Source organism: Anomaloglossus baeobatrachus, chromosome 1 (assembly GCF_048569485.1).
Source record: "Anomaloglossus baeobatrachus isolate aAnoBae1 chromosome 1, aAnoBae1.hap1, whole genome shotgun sequence".
NCBI lineage: Eukaryota > Metazoa > Chordata > Amphibia > Anura > Aromobatidae > Anomaloglossus > Anomaloglossus baeobatrachus.
In genome coordinates, this window is record NC_134353.1 from 674,966,113 (window position 1) to 674,991,514 (window position 25,402).

A 25,402-nucleotide genomic window follows, 5' to 3' on the forward strand; every position below is an offset into this window, starting at 1 on the left:
AGGGAGGTCGCTGGTGAGATGTCACACAGTCAGACCTTACCAACGACTCAGTAATGATACAGGTCGCAGTAGCGACCTGTATAACAATCTCTGCTGTCATTGGGACCTTGTCACACAGTGTCAAACATAGCGATGCGTCCTGCCCAGCAGGACATCGCCTTTGAAGAAAATGGTCCAGGACATTCAGCAACGCCTGGCGACCTCACAGCAGGGGCCAGGTCATTGCTGGATGTCACATACAGTGACATCGCTAGCAAGATCGCTGTTGCGTCACAAAAACCGATGTTGCTAGCGATGTCGCTTAGTGAGACGGGGCCTTTAGTTTTTAAAAGACTATATCTATAGCTTTGAAGTGACTAAGATATAAAATTTGATCTACTGTACCAATGTGTGTCTATAGATTTTTCTTGCTTATGGTCTTTAAGGCGTGGTGTGAAGACTGAAGAAATTTCAGTCTAAATCCCTGTCTATTTATTGTCCCAATCTAAACTGATTTCTAATACGTCAGAATTAAAAATTCCCTACCCTTCCCTCAATACACTAATGTCTAGTATCTAAATACTATTATTTTTTTCCCTGCTTCCTGTCTGATGATGCTTTAGTTGAGAAGACCAGTGCTTGCTGTCATACTCAAACGAAGCGTTATCAGGGGAAGATGCTGTGGTCATAGCCCTTGCCCCTTCCCTGAAACAAAGTATCATCAGTGATGTTGATTTCGGCAGCTGCTCTCATCCCTGCCCACTGTTATTATGCAATTTTCCCAGTGACCTGGCTGTCTGCATTGTCGGCTCAGATCAGCAGCATTGTAACATACAGTAGTGCACACTGTTAGTGTGTGGTATCACAGTACCCGGCAGCATGCAGAGAGAACCCCCCCCCCTAAAAGTGACATCACTATGCGGGTGGCACTGATCACTGAATAGCGATGGGTGCTCTTACTCCGTGCTCTAATAGCGTACGATACTCTGTGTTGCCAGCTCTACTGATCTGAAGTGGCAATACAGAGCGCAATGTCACTGTGCAAATCACATAATGACAGAATGCAAGGACCTCTGAAACAAACATCTCTGATTACACTTTGTTTCAGGGAGGAGGCAAAAGTTGTGACAGTGACCGCAGCCTTTGCCCCCTAATGATGCTTAGTTTGAGTATTCCAGCATGCACTGGTATTCTCAAACGAAGTCAGAAAGTAGAGAAAAAAAATCACTAGTAGTTAGATAGTGAAGTCAGGGAAGGGTAAGACATTTTTAATGTAGTCGTATTAGGATTTAGATTGGGTCAATAAATAGATAGGGATTTAGACTGTAATTTCTTCAGCCTTCGGACCACCACTTTAATTGTATGCACCTCTTTGCAATAAGTGTAACAGACTTGAATCCTATTATTTTAGCTATGCAATATAGCAGCTAAAACAACTCCATAGCACAGTAGAGTACACACTACCATCCATCCAGTCCCTCACTGAATTAAGTATTTGTTTTTGCTTTTTTTGTAATTTATAGACTTTAGAAGTATTACAATACCTTCATGCATCTTTTTCTTATTTTCTACAGAGATAATCAGTCAACCATAGGTTCTGTAATGAGTGTTGGAAAATCTGAGAGTGTCCGATCCTGGGGTGGATCATCAGCCAGCTGGGCATCACCTACTGGGGGCAGTGTTTGTGGGCGCCAGTCAAGGCAGTCAACATCTGATACACTTAGCATTCACAGTTTACGGTAAGGAGATTTATCATACTGGTTTAAAAATGTATTTTATACTGATGTATTCTACACATTTATAATGAAACAGAAGAAACACAAAATATACATAGGCCAAGTTCGACTTTTTTAAGTTGCATCTACTATTCTTACCTTTTTTATTTTGTTTTTGTCTCTTTTTGCACCTTCATTGTATTTCAAAAAGTTTATTCACCAGTAGTGAGAGTATATAGGGTGAATTGAATAAGTAGATTGGTTCTGCAAAACATTTTACTGCTGCTACAATAAATTAATTAGTATTGGATACAGCCTATTAAATAGATTATATTTGGATAAATTATGTATTTTTACTACTTACCAGATATTAGAGGTATGCTGTCCTATGACGGACAAAATATTCTTCCCAGCCACAATGTCTTTTTCGTGCCATCTCCGAAATGATTAAGAAATATATGCACTGTAATCAACATTGTGATTAATAACTCCAATCATTGAAATCACAGAATTTCTTTATGTCGAGTGATGAACTATTTTCCATAATCACTTAAATGGCAGATTCTCTATCTCAAGCAGCTCCTGTGAACTGTGAATATGTACTTCATGTCCAAGACTCTGCTGTACAATAAATGACTCTGTGCTTGAAGATCAGTGAAAGGTGAACAGTGTTGGATGTATTCATGAAGGCCCTGCACTTTTATTGTTAGGAAATCATCATAAATATCCATTCTCTGCGAAGAAATCAAGAGAAACCATGTGCACGCTCAGAGTTATTTCTCAGGGAAAATGATTTGTGAGGCTTGAAATGCAATTTCCCTGTTTAGGTTTTAAGACTTTGTTGACAAATGGCTGATGATGCTATGAACAGAAAAGTAGCTAAAATGAAACTTTACAAGTTATTTCCCCTTTTACCATCAGTCACAACGAACATGACAAACACAACGTCAAGTATTTTGTAAACTCCTAAACAAGACATTAAATAATGAGATACATAAGAATGCATTTTATAATAGTGGACTAGTGCAACAAAGATAGGGGAAAAGACATCAAACTTTTTTTTTCAGTTTATTTTTCACATATACTGTTACTCCACTAACACAGTAGAGTAAGATACTAGTCACAATGGGGTGTAGTATAGAGTTTTCAACTAGGTGGCACTGTGAGCACAAAAGTGCTGCGGAGAAGTCAGACAGACCGAGGTCAGTACCGAGAAGACGTGACAAAACACAGGAAGTAGACAGGGACAAGGTCGGGATTCAGGTCGGGGATCAGGTAACCAATAGAGTATGTATGAGACACAAGGGGCAGGCAAAGACAGGTCAGGAGGAGGACAGAGGTCAAAAGACAGACGGGAATGACAAGGTCAGGAGAGCAAGCAGAGCAAAATCAGAACACAGTTCAGGGTCGAGTAGGCAAGATCAAATCACAAGACAAACCAGAAACCAAGCACTTACTGCAAAAAATCAGGAAATACAACTGGCGCTGCTCCAGCCGAGAATGCTACCTGATGAAGTAGAGAAATTACCCGGAATACGGAGCATGTGGGCAAGCCCCTCTCATCACCAGCGAAAGACCCGGTGGAGATGAACAGCCCATCACAAAGATACAGAATGGCCCTGAAACACCGGTAGGATGTTCTGCGTGGCACACAGGCAGATACTGACTCCACAGGAGGGTGCAACAGAAGTCACAGTACAGAAGATGCACCGCAAGTCAGGACTGTGACATACACTTTAAGAAAAGAAAACCCTTAAAAATAATTAACTTTACCCCCTTCCTTGCATTGAGAGAGGGGAGCCAGCACGATCTGAAATTGGCATGCATCATATAAAAAGTGAAAATTCACAGATTTATTCCAACTGTACTACAATAAAAAAATGAGATTTTTAGCAAATAATTGATCAATTTTTTGAGCCACCCCTGCCAACGTCACGGCAAATCTCAATAGGGGGGTCCTACTCTACATTCTGTATTTCATGTGCCATGCGGCCTCCTAGATAAAGTTAAAAGCAGAACCATAATAGAGCACACATACCTGTAACCTGTATATAACCGCTTCTATGTTGCAAAAAAGGCACTTGTGGATAGAGACCAGCCCAGGTCCCAGCATGTGGAGCAAGCTCTGCACCATACCAGGACTATATCAGAACTGATCCTCCCAGTGCCAAACAGCAACCATTGATAAAGGCGGACCAGATCCAAGATGGTGCTTAATTAGCATTGCCTGTGGAAAGGGGTGAGGTAACTGAATCTGAACAGCTACCAACAGGAGGAATACAAAGCAAACCAAAATCAGGCGTGCATGGCATGGTGGTGACCGGCCACCAGAATTTGTAGCATAACTACGACCAAACAGAGAGAGAGAGGGGGGCCAGCACGATCTGAAATTGGCATGCATCATATAAAAAGTGAAAATTCACAGATTTATTCCAACTGTACTACAATAAAAAAATGAGATTTTTAGCAAATAATTGATCAATTTTTTGAGCCACCCCTGCCAACGTCACGGCAAATCTCAATAGGGTGGTCCTACTCTACATTCTGTATTTCATGTGCCATGCGGCCTCCTAGATAAAGTTAAAAGCAGAACCATAATAGAGCACACATACCTGTAACCTGTATATAACCGCTTCTATGTTGCAAAAAAGGCACTTGTGGATAGAGACCAGCCCAGGTCCCAGCATGTGGAGCAAGCTCTGCACCATACCAGGACTATATCAGAACTGATCCTCCCAGTGCCAAACAGCAACCATTGATAAAGGCGGACCAGATCCAAGATGGTGCTTAATTAGCATTGCCTGTGGAAAGGGGTGAGGTAACTGAATCTGAACAGCTACCAACAGGAGGAATACAAAGCAAACCAAAATCAGGCGTGCATGGCATGGTGGTGACCGGCCACCAGAATTTGTAGCATAACTACCTATCTACTACTAACTACTATCTTTTTTTCTCTGTTTTGACCGTAGTTATGCTACAAATCTGGTGTCTGACCAACACCATACCATGCACGCCTGATTTTGGTTTGCAATATATTCCTCCTGTTGGTAGCTGTTCAGACTCAGTTACCTCACCCCTTTCCACAGGCAATGCTAATTAAGCACCATTCTTGGATCTGGTCCGCCTTTATCAATGGTTGCTGTTTGGCACTGGGAGGATCAGTTCTGATATAGTCCTGGTATGTGTGGGGCTTTCTCCACATGCTGGGACCTGGGCTGGTCTCTATCCACAAGTGCCTTTTTTGCAACATGGAAGCGGCTATATACAGGTTGCAGGTATGTGTGCTCCATTATGGTTCTGCTTTTAACTTTATCTAGGAGGCCGCATGGCACATGAAATACAGAATGTAGAGTAGGACCCCCCTATTGAGATTTGCCGTGACGTTGGCAGGGGTGGCTCAAAAAATTGATCAATTATTTGCTAAAAATCTCATTTTTTTTTTTTTTTTTTTATTATAGTACAGTTGGAATAAATTTGTGAATTTTCACTTTTTATATGATGCATGCCAATTTCAGATCGTGCTGGTTATCTTTTTTTCCCCTTCCTTGCATTGGCTGAGATAACTCAGGTTTTCAGTACTCACCTCACAAAACAGAAGTTGATTTATGGTTGAACAAACGTTGAGCAAATAATAGTCTGGTGAAAAATTGTTTCACACATGAAGCCATGTAGATTATAGTCCATATTGGCAGTCATAGTCGTTGAAAATGACAATATATTTTCAATGTCATTGTGAGTAGGACAGCCAAACACTATAGGAAAGTTTTTGAAGAGTTCATTGATGACTACAGGATGATATTTTTTAACCCCTTCACGACCATGGACGGATATATCCGTCATGGAGCGTGTCCCGTTGGTTGCCATCGTAGCACAGGGTCATGTGATGACACCTGCAGCTATGAAGTTTCACTTTCGTTTTCCCTCAGCCGCGAGCAGAGAGAAACAGAAAGTGACTGAATCTGCTGTTTACAGCTGTATAGCTGTGATCAGCAGATAGATAAGAGCAATCGGATTGCTGATCGCTATAGCCCCCTAGCGGGACTAGTAAAATAAAAAAAAAAGTAAAAAAAAAGTTTTAAAACATTAAAAAAAAACTAAACGTTCAAATCACCCCCCTTTCCCCCCATTGAAAATTAAAGGGTTAAAAATAAATAAATATACACATATTTGGTATTGCTGCGTTCAGAAATGCCCGATCTATCAAAATATAAAATCAATTAATCTCATTGGTAAACGGCGTAGTGTCAAAAAAATTCCAAACGCCAAAATTACGTTTTTTGGTCGCCGCAAGTTTTACGCAAAATGCAATAACAGGCGATCAAAACGTAGCATCTGTGCACAAATGGTACCATTAGAAACGTCAGCTCGAGACGCAAAAAATAAGCCATCACTGAGCCGTAGATCCAAAAAAATAAGAACACTACGTGTTTCGTAAAATGGCGCAAAACATGCGCCACTTTTATTGGACAAACTTGTGAATTTTTTTTAACCCCTTAGATACAAGTAAACCTATACATGTTTGGTGTCTACAAACTCGCACCGACCTCAGGCATTATACCCATACATTAGTTTTACCATATAGTGAACACCGTGAATAAAACATCCCAAAAACTATTGTGCCATCACACTTTTTTTGCAATTTTTCCGCATTTGGAATTTTTTTGCTGTTTTCTAGTACACCAGATGGTAAAACTCATGGTTTCATTTAAAAGTACAACTTGTCCCGCAAAAAACAAGCCCTCATATGGCAAGATTGACGGAAAAATAAAAAAGTTACGGCTCTCGGAAGAAGGGGAGCAAAAAACAAAATCGCAAAAATGGAAAGTGCCCCGGGGCTGAAGAGGTTAAGGCCAACTTATTTCCAGTTGATGACCATTTGTCATAGTTTTCTTAAAACAAAGCTTAATGGATAAATTATTCTTATTATATTATTATTATTAAATTTCTCCTGACCGTTATTGTTGCTGTTTTTTAGGGATTTGCTACCCAAGTTCTAAGGAAACCCCTGTTTGGGAAGTACTAGTATATCATTTTAGTTATTTCTTAATTTTTATTTCCACCTTCCTGACAAGGCCAAATTTTCAAATTCTGACCAGTGGTACTTTATCAATCAATAACTCTGGCATTCCTCAATATTTCCCAGTGATTCTGAGATTGTATTTTTGTGACACATTGTACTTTATGTTAGTTGTAAATTTTGGTCGATATGATTTGCATTAACAAAATTATTCAAACTTTGACAAAAAAATGTGAACATTTCACAAATTTCTAACTTTGAATTTTTATATCTTTAAACCGGTAAGTTATATCACACAAAATCATTAATAAATACAATTTGCCACATGTCTACATTATAATAGCACCACTTTTTAACCCCTTCACGACCATGGATGGATATATCCGTCATGGAGCATGTCCCATTAAGCCCCGCCCCTTGCCGCAGTTTTCAACAGCGCAGTTTTCAACAGCTGACGTGTGCCTGCATGTTGCGAGTGGAATCGCTTCCACTCGCAACATTTAACCCCTTAAATCTTGCTGCCAAAGTCTGGCAGCGAGATCTATATGCGCGTGGCCATGTTTTTTACTTACCGCCGCCCCCACCGGAAGTCACGTGCGTGATCACGTGACTTTCAGTAGTTGCCATCGTAGCACAGGGTCATGTGATGACGCCTGCTGCTATGAAGTTTCACTTTTGTTTTCCCTCGGCCGAGAGCAGAGAGAAACAGGAAGTGACTGAATCTGCTGTTTACAGCTGTATAGCTGTGATCAGCAGATAGATAAGAGCAATCGGATTGCTGATCGCTATAGCCCCCTAGGGGGACTAGTAAAATAAAAAAAAAAATTACATTTTTTTTTAAAAAATAAAAAAAAACAAAAAAACCTAAAAGTTCAAATCACCCACTTTTCCCCCATTGAAAATTAACCCCTTCAGCCCCGGGGCACTTTCCGTTTTTGCGTTTTTGTTTTTTGCTCCCCTTCTTCCGAGAGCCGTAACTTTTCTATTTTTCCGTCAATCTTGCCATATGAGGGCTTGTTTTTTGCGGGACAAGTTGTACTTTTAAATGAAATCATAAGTTTTACAATATGGTGTACTGGAAAGCAGCAAAAAAATTCCAAGTGTGGAAAAATTGCAAAAAAAGTGTGATGGCACAATAGTTTTTGGGATGTTTTGTTCACGGTGTTCACTATATGGTAAAACTGATGTGTGGGTATGATGCCTGAGGTCGGTGCGAGTTTGTAGACACCAAACATGTATAGGTTTACTTGTATCTAAGGGGTTAAAAAAATTCCCAAGTTTGTCCAATAAAAGTGGCGTACGTTTTGCGCTATTTTCCAAAACCCGTAGAGTTCTCATTTTTTGGGATCTATGGCTCAGTGACAGCTTATTTTTTGTGTCTCGAGCTGATGTTTCTAATGGTAGCATTTTTCTGCAGATGCTACGTTTTGATCGCCTGTTATTGCATTTTGCGTAAAACTTGCGGCGACCAAAACACGTAATTTTGGCGTTTGGAATTTTTTTGCCACTACGTCGTTTACCAATCAGATTAATTGATTTTATATTTTGATAGATCGGGCATTTCTGAACGCGGCGATACCAAATATGTGTATATTTATTTTTTTTTAACCCTTTAATTTTCAGTGGGGGGAAAGGGGGGTGATTTGAACTTTTAGGTTTTTTGGTTTTTTTTTAAATTTTTTAAAACTTTTTTTTTACTTTTTTTATTTTATTTTACTAGTCCCCCTAGGGGGCAATAGCGATTAGCAATCCAATTGCTGATCGCTATCTGCTGATCACAGCTATACCGCTGTAAACAGCAGAAATAGTCACTTTCTTTTTTCCTCTGTTCCGTGCCGAGGGAAAAGGAAAGTGAAACTTCTTAGCAGCAGGCGTCATAACATGACCCTGTGCTACGATGGCAACCACCGATCGTCACGTGATCACTCACGTGACGTCCGGAGGGGGCGGCGGTAAGTAAAAAACATGGCCGCGCGCATATAGATCTCGCTGCCAGACTTTGGCAGTGAGATCTAAGGGGTTAATGTTCCGGGTGGAATGCGATTCCACTCGGAACATGTAGGCACACATGTCAGCTGTTGAAAACAGCTGATATGTGTGCCGATCCACGCCGCCTGCCCGCGGCAGGGGGCGGGGCTTACCAGGACACGATCCATGACGAAAAGATCCATCCATGGTCGTGAAGGGGTTAAAGGGTTAAAAAATAAATAAATATACACATATTTGGTATCGCCGCGTTCAGAAATGCCCGATCTATCAAAATATAAAATCAATTAATCTGGTTGGTAAACGGCGTAGTGGCAAAAATTCCAAACGCCAAAATTTCATTTTTTGGTTGCCGCAAGTTTTACGCAAAATGCAATAACAGGCGATCACAATGTAGCATCTGCGCAAAAATGGTACTATTAGAAACGGCAGCTCGAGTCGCAAAAAAAAAGTCATCACTGAGCCATAGATCCAGAAAAATGAGAACGCTACGTGTTTTGGAAAATGGCGCAAAATGTGTGCCACTTTTATTGGACAAGCTTGTGAATTTTTTTAACTCCTTAGATACAAGTAAACCTATAGATGTTTGGTGTCTGCAAACTCGCATCGACCTCAGGCATCATACCCACACATCAGTTTTACCATATAGTGAACACCGTGAATAAAACATCCCAAAAACTATTGTGCCATCACACTTTTTTGGAGTTTTTCCACACTTGGAATTTGTTTGCTGTTTTCCAGTACACCATATGGTAAAACTTATAGTTTCATTTAAAAGTACAACTTGTCTCGCAAAAAACAAGCCCTCATATGGCAAGATTGACGGAAAAATAAAAAAGTTACGGCTCTTGGAAGAAGGGGAGCAAAAAACAAAAACGCAAAAACGGAAAGTGCCCCGGGGCTGAAGGGGTTAAACAGAATTTTTTTTTGTTAGGAACTTATAAGAGTTAAAAGTCTATCATCAGTTTCTAAATCTTTACAACAAAATTTCCAAAGCAAATTTTTTTTAAAGAAGCACATCACATTTGAAGTCACTTTGAGGGGCTTATGTAACAGAAAATACCCAAAAGTGACAACATTTTAAAAACTGCACCCCTCAAAGTACTCAAAACCACATTCAAGAAATGTATTAACCCTTTAGGTTGAAGGAAAAAATTAAAATGTAGCTTTTTCCCCCACAATAAAATTACTTTAGCCCCAAATTTTTATTTTTACAAGGGTAATAAGAGAAAATGCACCATATAATCTGTTGTACAAGTTTTCCTGAGTACACTGATCTCCTATAGGTCATGGAAAACTACTGCTAGGTCACATGGCAGGGCTTGGAAGGGTTGCAGCGCTATTTAAATTTTGGCAAACTTGGAAGAAAAAGACATGAATCGCACATCCCAAAATCATACTTTGATCTAATGCCGCTAGGCAAAAATTAAATACTAGAATATGAGGTTCTTAGTTTAACATCCTAGTCAGACTGTATGAAGCCCACTATCACATCACGGCGAACCTCTGAGTGGGTCCGTATTCTATGCCTAAGAAGTTGGCTGCAACATGCGCCAACCGCTGCAGCAGCGACAAAACACCAGCAGGACAGGTGACCTGGTGCCTCAAAACACCCATGCTGCAAGGCAGAGTCCCCGTGACTCCAGGCCACACCGCCCCACTGACCCAAAACCGCCACCACCTCAGCCATCACACAGCACCAGAACTCTGTGAAAGGAGCTGTACACTCACTTTCCACAAGTTCCCAGCGTGTGAACTGGGAGCAAAAATGCCTAGCGGCATTAGATCAAAGTATGATTTTAGGATGTGCGATTCATGTCTTTTTTTTCCAAGTTTGCTATTTAAATTTTGGAGCGCAAAATCGTCTGAAATCGTTAGTGGACACTGTCATTCTTGAAAAGCCCTTGATGAGCCTAAACAATGGAAACCACCCCACAAGTGATCTTATTTTGAAAACTACACCCCTTAAGGAATTTATCTAGATGTGTGCACTTTGACTCTACAGGTACTTCACAGAATTGTATAACCATGAGCCATTTAAATGAAAAAGTACATTTTGTAACCCCAATTTTTTTTCATCTTCCAAGGGTAACATGAGAAAGTGAACCATGCAATTTGTTGTGCAATTTCTCTTGAATATAGGATACCCCATATGTGGGGGAAGATTACTGTTTGGGCGCATGGCAGGGCTTGAAAAGAAAGGAGAACTATTTGAATTTTGTAGTGCAAAATTGCCTAGAATAAATAGTGGATGCCATGTGGCATTTGCCAACACCCCCGCCCCCCGTATCCACACCATCTAGAGACATCTTTACCCCAGCCAGGCCTCCTGATGAACCTGAAATGCAGGAGAAACGCGTTGATTGTTTTTTGAATGACCACATCTATAAGGGAAGTTTTCTGACTTTTTTCTTTTTTATAGTTTGGCCTGTAGCTCCTGATTTGACCCCATTTTTGGGGTTCACACGAGTAACCCTAGTGGTGTGCATGGGTTTTGCATGTTGGATCCATTGTGATTCAGCATGGTATGTGGTAGTGGATACTCTTGTTGTTATCATGTTTTTGTTAGCTTTGTTATTTAACCGCCTTGGTCAAACTTGTTAATTTGTGGATAACATTCTTGTCGGCAGGATTGAGTTCAGGGACTCATCAGGGTCTCCAAGGGTGAGTCTACTATGAGCGGGGGCGCCATTTGTGCTTTTTTAGTGCGCCAGCCTCTGCGGCAAGGTAGGGTCAGATCTTAAGGGCAACTGTAGGGCCCTTTAGGTTTCCTGTATATATTATACTGTAATTTTATGTAGTGTTTATTCTAATACACATCCACGTATTGTGTTTTTAAGTATTGCCAATAAAAATTGTGCATTTTAGGAATTTTTTGTTTGTGAAATTTAATTTGGATTCCTTTCATATCCTATTCTGTTAGCCAGTTTTTGATAGTCTACATATGGCTAGTTTTCCAACTCCCTTATTTGCCTAAATAGTGGAAAGCCGTACAAGTGACCCCATTTTGGAAACTACATTCCTTCAGGAATTAATCTGGAGTTGTGTTCGCGTTGAGCGCCTAAAACCCACAGGTGCTTCATAGAATGTTATAACATTAAACCTTTAAAATGAAAAAATAAATTTTTACCACAAAAATGTAGTTTCCACCAAATTTTTCATTTTCACAAGCGTTACAGGAGAAAGTGGACCATACCATTTTTTTATGCTATTTCTCCTGAGGACACTGGGGGAAAACTACTGTTTGTGTGAATGGCAGGGCATAGAATGAAAGAGCGTTTTTCGAATTTTGGAGTGCCTTTTTGGCTCGCATAGATTGTGGAGGCCATTTCACATTTGAAGATCCTGTGACATGCCAAAACAGCATAAACTCCCACAAGTGACCCTGTTCTGGAAACTACACCTCCTCTAAGGGTCCAGTGAGCATATTGATACCATAGGTGTGTAACAGAGTTTTATACCATTTATACCATTCTGTGGTGAAGAACTAATAATTGAATATTTATCACTAAAATACTGTATAAGATCCAGATTTTTCATTTTTACAAGGGATAATGTCTAAAAATGACCTCATAGTTTGTTACACAATTTCTGCTGAATATGGCAATACCCCATATAAGGCTGTACAGTACTGTTTGGCCACATGGCAGGGCATGATAGGGGAGTAGTTCTATTTGACGTTTGCAATGCAGATTTCTCTAGAATAGTTTGCAGAGTCCATTTATTTAGCCCCTAATGTGCATAAACAGTGGGGAAACCCCCCAAATTACTTTTTATTAAAATTTAGACCCGTTTTGGAATTCATAGAATCCTAGAATAATAGAGTTGGAAGGGACCTTAAGTGCCTGTCAGTGCAGGTTTTCCTAAATCATCTCAGCTATATATTTATCCAGTTATAGGTGTAGTGACTATTTTTACGCTGTGGACATTTTCCAGAAACAAACACTCAGTAGAAGTTGCAGAGTGAAAATTGCAAATCTGCCACTGTAATGCCCAATACATTGTAGCGCCCAATTGTGCCTACCTCGTGCTTGTAGAGCTACATATCTGTAAAATAAGTGGACTTCCTCGTTACGTTAATATCACACATGTGGATGCTAACTATGGTTTAGGCACATTGTGGTGCTTGGAAAGGAGGGGGCATTACTATTATGTGCTCCTAAATATTATTTAGATTAGGAGCACAGATTTTGCTAGATTTTGTTTGGTGGGAGTCATGGTGTTTTTCCAGAGCATTTGTGCTACCAGCAACTTTGACATCCCTATATTTCTGTTAACAGGTGACAAACCAAAGTGGGGTCTTCTTTTTGTGGGTTGAGTTCAAGTTTTTATTGGTGGCATTTTGGGTAGAGAACATTTTGGATCAGTTCACATGTATATCTATGCTGAGCACTTAGCATTGGGGGTTTCCATATAAATATCTGAAACAATTGATTCAGATGAGAACTCTGACAGATCCATTCATTACTGAAGCAGGTGTATTTACTCTGGACTCCATTTGGTCTCTGCTTAATGGTATACGGTGTTTCAGAGTGCAAAAACCTGAGGCCGACCGCGCTTTTGTGCACGCCTAAAAAGATGCTTAAAAAGAGGGACACCGCTGGATCATAGACCAGACAGAGTCCACAGTGATTCCCTCCATCTCATTACAGGGAATCTTCCACTTGGGGTCCCGTCTGAATCACCTATTTCAGATATTTACACTCAAACCACCCAGGTGTAAGCACTCTGCGCAGAGTGCTGGATATCTGCGAGCTGCGCCTTACTGCGATGTTTAGGAGGCAGAATGAACAAATAAATATCAGGTCAAGAATTGGAAATTAGTATAATTTTATCTTTACTTCTTTCTTTCTATAGTGTAAGTGATCAGCTGACTTAATTCTTTGGGTTGATGAGATTACAGCGATACCAGATTTGTATTTTTTTTTGTTTGGCTGTGATGACACACTAAAATATGCTTTTTTTTAAAAAATAAATAAAAAATTTGCATTGCCATATTTTGAGAGCTATAATTTTTCGGAATTTCTGCTGAAAGAGTTATGTGAGAGCTTTTTTTTTCGTGGGAATAGTTGACATTTTTATTAAAATTTCCAGGACACATCATATTTTTGATCACCATCTATTCTGATTTTTAGTAGGTTATGCTGTTCTTTTTTGCTTTGTATTGTCCTGATGAAGAAGGCGGCTGTGCCTTCGAAACGCGTTGACCCGTGCAAATAAAGAAAAGGATTTCATCAAATCCCCTGGAGTTGTGGTTTTTAGCGCAGCATCAAACCCGTTTTTCTCATACATCTTGTGATCTTAGTAGGCAGAATAAACATATAACAACAATATAGGAAATGTTTTTATGCCATTCACCGTGTGGTAAAAGTGATAATTTGGCTTTATTCTTCGGGTGATTACTATTACAGCAATATCATGTTTATATCTTTTTTATGTTTTGCTAGTTTTGCACAATAAAAAATATTTTATATTAAAAATAATTGTTTTTGCATCGCTGTATTCAAAGAGATATAACTTTTTAAATTTTCTGATGATGGAGCTGTTTGGCGGCTTGTTTTTGTGCGCAACAAGATAATGTTTTAGTGATACTAATTTTATTTACATTTGTCATTGATTGCATTTTATTTCACTTTCTGTTTAGTGATTTTATGAAAAAGCATAGTTTTTGCCGTCTTATTTACTTATTTTTTTACTGTGCTCACTGAACGGGTTTAAAAAATGTGACAGTATTATAGGTCGGATTGTTCTGCATGTGGCGATACCAAATATTTGTTCTTTTCTGTTTATTTTATTTTTTACACAAATATACGTATTTATTGGTTATTTTTATATTTTTTTCTTACGGTAATTTTCTGATTTTTTTTTTCTAAAATTACATTTTTTAACCTTTTTTCTTAGTCATTCTGTGAGAGTTTAATTGTCATTATTCCAATGGCTGATATAATACATTGCCATGCAGCAGCATGACAATACATTACACCCGTCATTCCTGCTTCTGTCATGGTCTAATTGGCTTGCCATAGCCAGCAAACCCAGAGGTAAACATGACCACCTCGGGTCCTCACTATGGCATCAAGGAGGCACCATTCGAACAGAAGAGGGATCACACTCCATCGTCCAGCCTCCTAAATGTTGTGATCAATATGTTTTGCGGCTTTTAGATTGTGAAACAGTCCAGGGCAGTGCAGGACTCGCTGTCATATTATTATTATTATTATTTATTATTATACCGCCATCATATCCATGGCACTTTACATGTAAAAGGGGTATACATAATAGGGACAAGTACAATAATCATAAACAATACAAGGCACAGACTGGTACAGGAGGATAGAGGTCCCTGCCCTCGAGGGCTCACAGTCTAAAAGGGATAGGTGAGGATACGGTAGGTTAGGGTAGAACTTGTTGTGCGGCGCTATATCAGACTGAGGGTTACGGCAGGTTGTAGGCTTGTCGGAAGAGGTGGGTCTTCAGGTTCCTTTTGAAGCTTGTCAAGGTAGGCGAGAGTCCAATGTGGTGTGACAGAGCATTCCAGAGTATGGGGGAGGCATGGGAGAAATCTTGGATGCGATGGTGGGAAGAGGAGATGAGAGGGGAGAAGAGAAGGAGATCTTGTGAGGATCGAAGGTTACGTGCACATAAGTAGCGGGAGACTAGGTCACAGATGTAGGGAGGAGACAGGCTGTGGATGGCTTTGTATGTCATAGTTAGTGTTTTGAACTGGAGTCGTTGGGCAATGGGAAGCCAGTGATTGGCAGAGAGGAGAGGTTGAGGAGTAGCAGGGGGACAGGTGGATTAGCCGGGCAGCATAGTTTAGAGTAGATTGTAGTGGTGTGAGACTGTTAGAAGGGAGGCCACAGAGCAGGAGGTTGCAATAATCCAGGCGGAAGATAATAAGGGCATGTACTAGGGTCTTTGCAGCTTCTTGGGAAAGGAATATACGGATCTTGGAAATATTTTTGAGTTGGAGGTGGCAGGAGGTGAAGCGGGCTTGGATGTGTGGCTTGAGAGAGAGATCAGAGTCTAGGATTACTCCCAGGCAGCGAGCACGTGGCACTGGGGAAAGTGAGCAGCCATTGACACTGAGGGGATATGTCAGGTGGGGGGGTTGAGTGAGGAGGAGGAAAGACAATGAATTCTGTTTTGTCCATGTTAAGTTTTAGGAATCGAGCAGAGAAAAAGGATGAAATAGCAGACAGACATTGTGGGATTATAGTTAGTAGGGAGGTGATGTCAGGTCCAGAGAGGTAGATCTGCGTATCATCAGCGTAGAGATGATACTGAAAGCCGTGGGACTCTATGAGCTGTTCCAGGCCAAAGGTGTAAATGGAGAACAGCAGGGGTCCAAGAACTGAACCTTAGGGGACCCCGACAGGTAGGCGGCGAGATGAGGAAGTGGTGTGAGAGTGGGAGACGATGAAAGTTCGGTTGGTTAAGTATAAGGAGACCCAAGATAGCACCAAGTCTGTGATGCCCAGAGACGAGAGAATTTATAGTAGAAGGGAGTGGTCTACTGTGTCAAAGCCAGAGGACAGGTCCAGGAGGAGGAGGACAAAGTAGTGTCGCTTTGCTTTTGCGGTGAGTAGGTCGTTAGTGACTTTGCTCAGGGCAGTTTCAGTGGAATAATGGGGTTGGAAGCCAGATTGTAACCGGTCAAAGAGAGATCAGGAAGAGAGGTGTGAGGACAGTTCAAGATGGACATGCTGTTCCAGTAGTTTTGAGGCATAGGGGAGAAGTGATATGGGGCGATAGTTTGACACAGAGGAAGGGTCAAGGGAGGGCTTTTTGAGGATGGGTGTGATGGAGGCATGTTTAAAGCATGAAGGGAATACACCAGTTGTTAGTGATAGGTTGAAGAGATGGGTTAGGGTCGAGAGGAAGACTGTGGTGAGATTGGGGATGAGGTGGGATGGGAGTGGATCAAGCAGGCAGGTTGTGAGATGTGATCTTGAGAGTTGAGTGGAAAGATGATCTTCTGTCATGGTGGAGAAGTTGGATTTGGAGTAAGAAGGCTGAGTAGTTGTGAGGAGTGGCTGTGGTGATTGTGGGTGAAAGCTTGCTCTGATGTTGTCAATCTTCTGCTTGCAGAAAGAGGCAAAGTCTTCAGCTGAGATGAGAGGAGAGGGAGGTGGTGCTGGGGGATGGAGGAGAGACTTGAAAGTGTTGATTAGCTGTTTAGGGTTGTGGGATAGAGAGGATATGAGGGATGAGAAGTAGGTTTGTTTTTCAAGTGCAGACTTGAAAGTGGTGAGAGCTTGTTTGTATGTAACGAAGTGCTCAGTGGAATGAGACCTCTTCCATCTGCGCTCAGCAATTCTGGAAGACCGTCTCAATTCTTTAGTCTGACTCATGTGCCAGGGTTGCCTGTTGATTGTGCGGGTTTTGGTGTGTGTGAGGGGGGCAGCTGATTTGAGAGCTGCAGAGATGGTGGTGTTGTATAAAGTGGCAGCAGCATCTGCATCGTGTGAAGAAGCAATGTCTGCAAGAGGGAAAAGAAACTGAGAAAGTGAGTGTAAGTCAAGGGGATTGAGATTTCTGCGGGGGTGTGAAAGTTTGTAGAGAAAAAACAGAAATTGCCAGCTTACCCTATTAGTTCAATGAATATGCTGCTATTCCATAGTGATGCTCTGCAACGGATTGAATGGCAGAAGTTCTTGCCAACAGCTGATACAAAGGGAGGATAAATGCAGTGAGCCCAGATATATGATGAAAAAATTATTTTCTTTATTTCAAGTTGATTAAAATTTCATGGCAATGATAAAGGTTTAGCCGAAACGCGTCTTGCCGTGCGTTTTTACAGCAGTATTTTCCATCTCTGCCAGAAATGATTGTAACTTGCTGCTATTTGGATATTTGGAAATTTTAATCAACTTGAAATAAAGAAAAGATTTTGTTCCATCATATATCTGGGCTCCCTGGATTTATCCTCCCTTTGTATCAAAAGTTTGTGGAGAGGGGGTAGTGTACTTGGAGAAGAGATGGAAGAGAATGTGAGTAGGTTGTGGTCAGACAGGGGTAGAGGCGCGTTAGAGAGGTTAGATATGGAACAGAGGCGAGTGAAGATGAGGTCCAGCGAGTGGCCATCTTTGTGAGTAGCTGCAGAGGACCATTGAGTGAGGCCGAAGGAGGAAGCGAATGTTAGAAGTTTAGAGACAGATGAGTGAGAAGTGTCAATGGGGATGTTAAAGTCACCCATGATGATGGTATAAGCCAAGCTTCTGGCAGCGTTCAAGCGGGCACAGCTTCTGTGCACCATGCGATCTTCATGACGTACCTATACGTTATCGATCGGGAACCCCTATTAAAATATTGAACTAAATTGAACTGCAAAGCTTCCCTAAAATAACCCTAAAATAACACTCTGAGGTCTCCAAAGTCTGTATTCAATCCTCTTTTAAGCTCTTTAAAGAGAACTTGGTTGGACAATTTTGTAATAGAATGACTGTAATGGTACTGTAAAACACATTAACATTAGAAGTCCCAGAAATTTCGAGCTCCCCCCATTCCAAAGGTAGAAATGTTAAATGACCCCTCTCTGGGACTTCTAGTGTTAAATTGATACCTTTGGTGAAGAAATCCATTATGTGCTTTTTCTTTAATCACCATTTGAAAATGTTCTGCTGATTAGATTTTGGTGCACAGGGGCTGGACTACAATGGGTCTTTTCTGCTCTGTCTGTGATTCCCCATTCACTTTACCTCTGTTTTGAGAATAACCCATCTTTTTTGTTTGAAATCTTAGCAGTGACCTGTCACTCACAGACCAGAGGCAGGCACAGGGGCAGGGAGTCACAGACAGGGAGGAGAAGATCTAATTAGTAGAAAACTTCAAATGCTGATTAAAGAAGAACAAAGCGGATTTCTTCAACAAACATATCAATGAAATCAGTATTGCAGTGCTGTTACAGCAATGTTTTAAATGTACATTACAAAATCATGCCGACACGTTCTCTTTAAAGCAAAACCAACATTAATAATGCTAAAGTGACTACAACATATAAATTATTAGGTAAGCAGATGAAAAAAATTCTTCATTGCTGTGCTGTCACAAACTGTGCAGTTCATTAAGTGTTTTATAGATTTCTCTCTTATCTCCAATTCTAATGTTGTGAGCTATGACATCCTCTCACTATTAATATTCACATCCAAACAGCTACTGCACTCCCTGCCTCAGTTTTTATACAGGCTATGATAGGCCTTCCTTGTTGGCTGTACTATACTATGTGTTACCTACAAGACATCTTGTTGAAACCTCTCTATTTGAGCCTGAGGTCATGTGAATTTTCATTGCTTAATGCAATCTTCTGCATAGAGTAAAATGATGGTGGGCATTTTAGGTGAATTGTGTGAAGTGAATTGCAAATTGTTTGAATTTACAAGGTCTTGTGAATTCAAAGATATTAAACATGAATTTGATTCATATCGAATTGAATTGCTCATCTCTAGTAACTACTTATAAGGATCTAACAGTGATGATATGTCCTTTGGATAGACTATCAATGTATGCGCATACTTTCATTTACCTTAACAAGCTTCAAAAGGAACCTGAAGACTAGAGATGAGCGAACTGGCCGTGGTTCGGCTCGAGTTCGGTTCAACGAACGGAGGTCTCGTTCGAGTTCAGTTCGGCGAACGTTCGACGAACCGAACGCGAACCAATAGGATATAATGGGAGGCAATTACAAACACATAAAAACGCATTATAAATGTACATATACAGTTAATAAACATTGCCATAACACTTACCAGTCCCCGCGATCCCTCCTGCACTCTGTCTCCTGCCGCTATTTCATCCGATGATCGCTGAATCCTCCCGGTGACTAGCATTGCCAGCAGTGATGCAGCACCTATCGTGACGTCAAAATAGCCATGTGACCAGTCACGTGGCTATTATCTCATTGGCCACAGACTGGTCACATGACTATGACGCGTCATCTAGGACCTGTCATTGCACTCTCCGGTACACGGTGCACATTTGTGTATCGCCGTGTACCGGCGACATGCTCTAGCACACGGTCGACTCCCCATTCCATTAGGGACCGGCTGACACAGCCGGTCATTAACGGAGATCACGGTTGCCATAGCAACGCAGTTAGCGGTGACGTCACTGCTAACCGCGGCTCCGGGAATCACATGATCGGAGCCCTGTTGCTATGGTAACACGTCTGTCACCGCCAGCAGCCAGCAGCACTGATCTCTCACAGAGTGAAGGCTGCACGCTGCTTCCCGTGCAGCCTTCACGGAGTGAAGGCTGCACAGGAAGCAGCATCTTCCACCATGCAGCAGTGATGGAGCAGAGCTGCATTTGTTGAACGAGAAAGACAGACCATGGATCGTGGAGGGCTGACAGGGGGTAATAAAGATGGAGTCTCTAATGTGTCTGTGTATTTATTTCTATTAAAGTATTTTTTCTCTGTGTGGTGTTTTTTTTAACCCTTTATTGGAGATTCTTAATGGCCGGGTCAAACGTGCCTGACATTAAGAATCTCTGGCTTAATACTGTCTAGTAAAACAAAGCCAGTATTAACTCATGATTACCCAACAAGCCACCCGGCTCCAGGGCTGTTGGAAGAGTTGGATACAGCGCCAGAAGATGGCGCTTCTATGAGAGCGCCATTTTCTGGGGCGGCTGCGGACTGCAATTCGCAGCAGAGGCGCCCAGAAACCTCGGGCTAACCTGTGCTGCGGATTCCAATCCCCAGCTGCCTAGTTGTACCTGGCTGGACACAAAAATGGGGCGAAGCCCACGTCATTTGTTTTTTAATTATTTCATGAAATAAGTGAAATAATTAAAAAAAACGGGCTTCCCTATATTTTTGGTTCCCAGCCGGGTACAAATAGGCAACTGGGGGTTGGAGGCAGCCCGTGGCTGCCTGCTGTACCTGGCTAGCATACAAAAATATGGAGAAGCCCACGTCATTTTTTTGGTGGGCAAAAAACTTCTGCATACAGTCCTGGATGGAGTATGCTGAGCCTTGTAGTTCTGCAGCTGCTGTCTGCTCTTCTCCATACAGACAGACAGCAGCTGCAGAACTACAAGGCTCAGCATACTCCATCCAGGACTGTATGCAGAAGTTTTTTGCCCCTGAAAAAATTATGTGGGCTTTGCCATATTTTTGTATGCTAGCCAGGTACAGCAGGCAGGTACGGCTGCCCCCAACCCCCAGTTGCCTATTTGTACCCGGCTGGGAACCAAAAATAAAGGAAAGCCCTTTTTTTTATTATTTCATGAATTTCATGAAATATTTAGAAAACAAATGACGTAGGCTTCGCCCCATTTTTGTGTCCAGCCAGGTACAACTAGGCAGCTGGGGATTGGAATCCGCAGCACAGGTTGGCCTGAGCTTTCTGGGCCCCACTGCTGTGAATTGCAGTCTGCAGCCACCTCAGAAAATGGCACTTTCATAGAAGCGCCATCTTCTGGCGCTGTATCCAACTCTTTCAGCACCTGCCTGTTATACCTGGCTAGCATACAAAAATATGGCGAAGCTTACGTCCTTTTTTTGTAGTTTTTTGGCAAAAAAATTAAAAAATGCCCTGGATTTTCCATTGCCAGTGAAGGTAACACCAAGCAGTGGGGGTTAGCAGCCAGTAGCTGCTTGGATTACCCTTAGCTAGCAATACAAAAAATGCAGCGGGAGCCCATATATATTTTTTTTAATTATTTATTTAAATAACTAAAAACAAAATGGGCTTCCCTGTATTTTGATTGCTGGACATCACAGTGCTGTAAAAATAAATCTTTAAAAAAAATGACGTAGCGCTCCGCGGTATTTTTGATTCTCAGCGCAGATAAAGCAGACAGCTATGGGTTGCCACCCCCATCTGCCTGCCGTTACCTTGGTTGGCAATAAAAATACAGGGAAGCCCATTAATGTTTTCTATTTAAAAAATAGTTAAAAAAAAATGACGTTGGGTCCCCCCATTTTTGATAGCCAGCTAGGGTAAAGCAGATGGCTGTAGCCTGAAAACCACAGCTGGCAGCTTTACTGTGGTTGGGGATCCAATGTGGAGGTCCCCCCAGGCTCTTTTTTTATAATTATTTTATAAATATTAATAATTACACAAAAAAGTAGGGTTCCCCCCAAATTGGATCACCAGCCAAGGTAAAGCGGACAGCTGTGGTCTGGTATTCTCAGGGTGGGAAGGTCCATAGTTATTGAGCCTTCACAGCCTAAAAATAGCAGGCCGCAGGCACCCCAGACGTGGCGCATCCACTAGATGCACAAATCCTGGCGCTTCACCCCAGCTCATCCCGTGCCCTGGTGCAGTGGCAAACGGGGTAATAAATCGGGTTGATACTAGCTGTAAAGTCACCTGAGATCAAGCCCAGCAGTTTGTGATGTCATGGCGTCTATTAAATACCCAACATCATAAACTGTCAGTACTAACAAAAAAAAATCGACAAAAGAAATTTATTTGAAAAAACAGTCCCCAAAACATTTCCTCTTTCACCAATTTATTGTAAGAAAAAAATTAAAGGGGTCCCACGACGACTCTGGACCGTCTAGAATATGGGGGGGAGACACTCAGGGAACGTATCCCCCATTTTCTAGGAGTGCAGACCCTTCATGTGAGGAGTGTGGGTGCAATGAATCTGCACTCACTCTCCCCGGGTCCACAGCAGCAGAGTCCATGTCGTAATGGTTGCTACCAAAGCTGCAATGCCCTGCTCATGAGGTAAGGGAATGCCTAATCAGGAGAACTATTCTACATTTCCAAATATTGGTATTTGCTGATATTATTGCTATTCCACCTACTATATATTGGGGATAGGATCTTGGAGATGGAATACCCCTTTAAGTCCAGTTATCCAGCTGAATGAATACTTAACAACAGAGCTCGCTATTTCGCTATTTAGATGTGTTTTCTTGTGGCGTATAACGGACTCTCATGTTTGGTAGTCGTTCAGCAGGGAAACTATAAAAGCAAATCCCTCCATTTGGAAATGTAGTATATAGCTCTCCTGATCAATTATGTTCCTTACCTCATGAGCAGGGCATTGCAGTAATAATAATAATTTATTCATTTATATAGTGTTATTAATTCCATAGCGCTGTATGTCTTTGGAGTGTGGGAGGAAACCGGAGTACCCGGAGGAAACCCACGCAAACATGGGGAGAACATACAAACTCCTTGCAGATGGTGTCCTTGGTGAGAATTGAACCCAGGACCTCAGCACTGCAAGACTGCAGTGCTAACCACTGAGCCACCATGCCACCCATTTAGCTTACAGATGCATAACCACCACTCACTGTGTCTGAACATAGGAAGCTGAGCTGACAGCCGCTCTGTGCATGCGGCAGCATCTATTGTGAAGGAGAGGGCCGTGGGGGGATCAACGCTGCACAGGTACCGTGGGACACCGGGAAACACCGGTGGGGTTATAGGGGGTGACCTGGCAGGGCCTGGGGAGGAGTTTTCTGTCGCATGTGTCATGGCACATGCGACAGAAATCAGAGGAGTAGGGTGAATGCGGCCGGCGCGCTGCTGTGCGCGCGGCCATCTTGGATTTCTGGGAGGGCATCAGGGGGGGCACTTTGGCGACACCGGGGGACCAGAGGGGACCGGGGAGAAGATTTATCATGCTTGTTCATGCCAGATGGGAGATAAATAATTTTTTAATGGTGCTGTCATTTACTGTAACGTGATCATCGGTATACGGTGTATACCTGTGATCACGTGAGCGGGGACCGGAAAAACCGTCCTGAATCATGATCTCCAGGGTCTCAGCTAGCCCTGAAACCCCGGAGATTTTCTGACACTGGGGGGTGCTAGTCACTTATTTCTGCCAGCTGTTTATAAACGGCAGATCAGAATAAGGCTACATTCTCACGACCGATCCATTTTTGTGGTCTGCAAAAAACAGTCCGTTTTTTTTCACGGGTGCATCCGTGTGGCATCCGTTTCCGTTCCGTAGACGGTCCGTATGTCATCTGTTTGTCATCCGTGTGCCTTCCGTTTTTTTTGTGTACTGCAAAAACACTGAAGGAGGGAAAATACATAAATTTACCCAGGATCCTTAGCTTCAACCTACATGAGGCGGTCACATGTTCACTCCAGTGCCATTTTCTACTGCTTTTCACAGCGTAGCGCGCTCTGGTGATTTTCCTGTGCTTTTACACTTCATATCAGTCTTTTCTGTCATTATAATGGAAGAAAGACACATAATGTCCCACTCTCCTGCATTTTGTAATTTTTCACCCTTTGGTGCCTTTCATGTGGCACTAAGGGGTGCTTAGCTTTGTATTTAGCCAAAAAAATGAAAAAAAAAATGACGTAGGGTTCCCCCTATTTTTGTAGCCAGCTAGGGTAAAGCAGACGGCTGCAGCCTGCAGACCACAGCTGGCAGCCTCACCTTGGCTGGTAATCCAAAACTGAGGGCACCCCACGCTGTTATTTTAAATTAAATAAATAATTAAAAAAAAAACACGTAGGGGTCCCCCCAAAATATGATCACCAGCCAAGGTAAAGCAGACAGCTGGGGTCTGATATTCTCAGACTAGGGAGTTCCATGGTTATTGGACTCTCCCCAGCCTAAAAATAGCAGGCCGCAGCCACCCCAGAAGTGGCGCATCCATTAGATGCGCCAATCCTGGTGCTTCGCCCCAGCTCATCCCGTGCCCTGGTGTGGTGGCAAACGGGGTAATGTATGGGGTTAATACCAGATGTGTAATGTCACCTGGCACCAAGCCCTGGGGTTGGTGAGGTCAGGCGTCTATCAGATACCCGACATCACCAACCTAGTCAGTAATAAAAAAAAATAGACGACAAACACATTTTTATTTGAAAAAACACTCCCCAAAACATTCCTCTTTAACCAATTTATTAGAAAGAAAAACAAATCCAGGTCTGGTGTAATCCAAGGGGTTGCCATGACGATCCACACTGTCCAAGTCAATGAAGAGCAGGATGTTCCCCATTGACTGGGAGAGCAGTGCAGTGACCTGAGCTAACATCAATGGGTCAGCCCAGGTCACTGCAGGGGATGACAAGTGCTGCTGTCAGCGAGGAACATTACCTGCGCTGATCTCCTGCACTGCTGACAGCACCTGTCACTGAGTTCAATAACTGCCGCCTTCACAGCCAAGTATCGCGAGAGGCCCGTGACGTCACCGCTAGTCAGTCTCGGGTCGGAAGCGAGAGAAGGTGACGTGACAAGCGGCGGCCATGGAGGACAGTGACAGCGCTGAGGTCGAGACTTCATCACCGCAGGTAAGCCGAGTGGGACCATGTGTGCAGAGTGCCAGGAGGACGTCAGTGTCGTGGACTGCATGGCTGGGGACGTGTGTGTGTGTGTGTGTGTGTGTGTGTGAGTGTGTGTGTACATGCTGCGTGCAGGAGGGGACGGAGTGAGCTGAGCAGGGAAGTGTGGGCTTCGTGCACGTAACTAGGATAAACATCGGGTTATTAACCAAAGCACTTTGCTTGGATACCCGATGTTTATCTTGGTTACCAGCTTGTGGCAGGCTGCCAGCGATGGCTCCTGCACACTGTAGCTGTAAAAAGCCCTGCTTTTTGCTGCCAGAACCGTTCTCGAACGTATCTAGAACTATCGAGCTTTAGCAAAAAGCTCTCGTTCTAGTTCGATCTAGAATAGCCCCCAAAATCACTCGAGCCGCGAACTGGAGAACCTCGAACCGCGAACCGCGCTCAACTCTACTGAAGACCCACCTCTTCCGACAAGCCTACAACCTGCCGTA

The 25,402-nt window shown here is 42.4% G+C and overlaps 1 protein-coding gene across 1 annotated transcript in view; it reads left to right on the forward strand.

Annotated features, from left to right (window-relative positions):
• The window catches only part of MYO18B (myosin XVIIIB), a 1,019,172-nt gene that overhangs the window by 970,939 nt on the left and 22,831 nt on the right, over positions 1-25,402 (forward strand). The window contains exon 42 of the mRNA XM_075320057.1: positions 1,554-1,718. Coding sequence (XP_075176172.1) covers positions 1,554-1,718 — 165 coding nt within the window. The remainder of the gene's footprint in view (positions 1-1,553; positions 1,719-25,402) is intronic.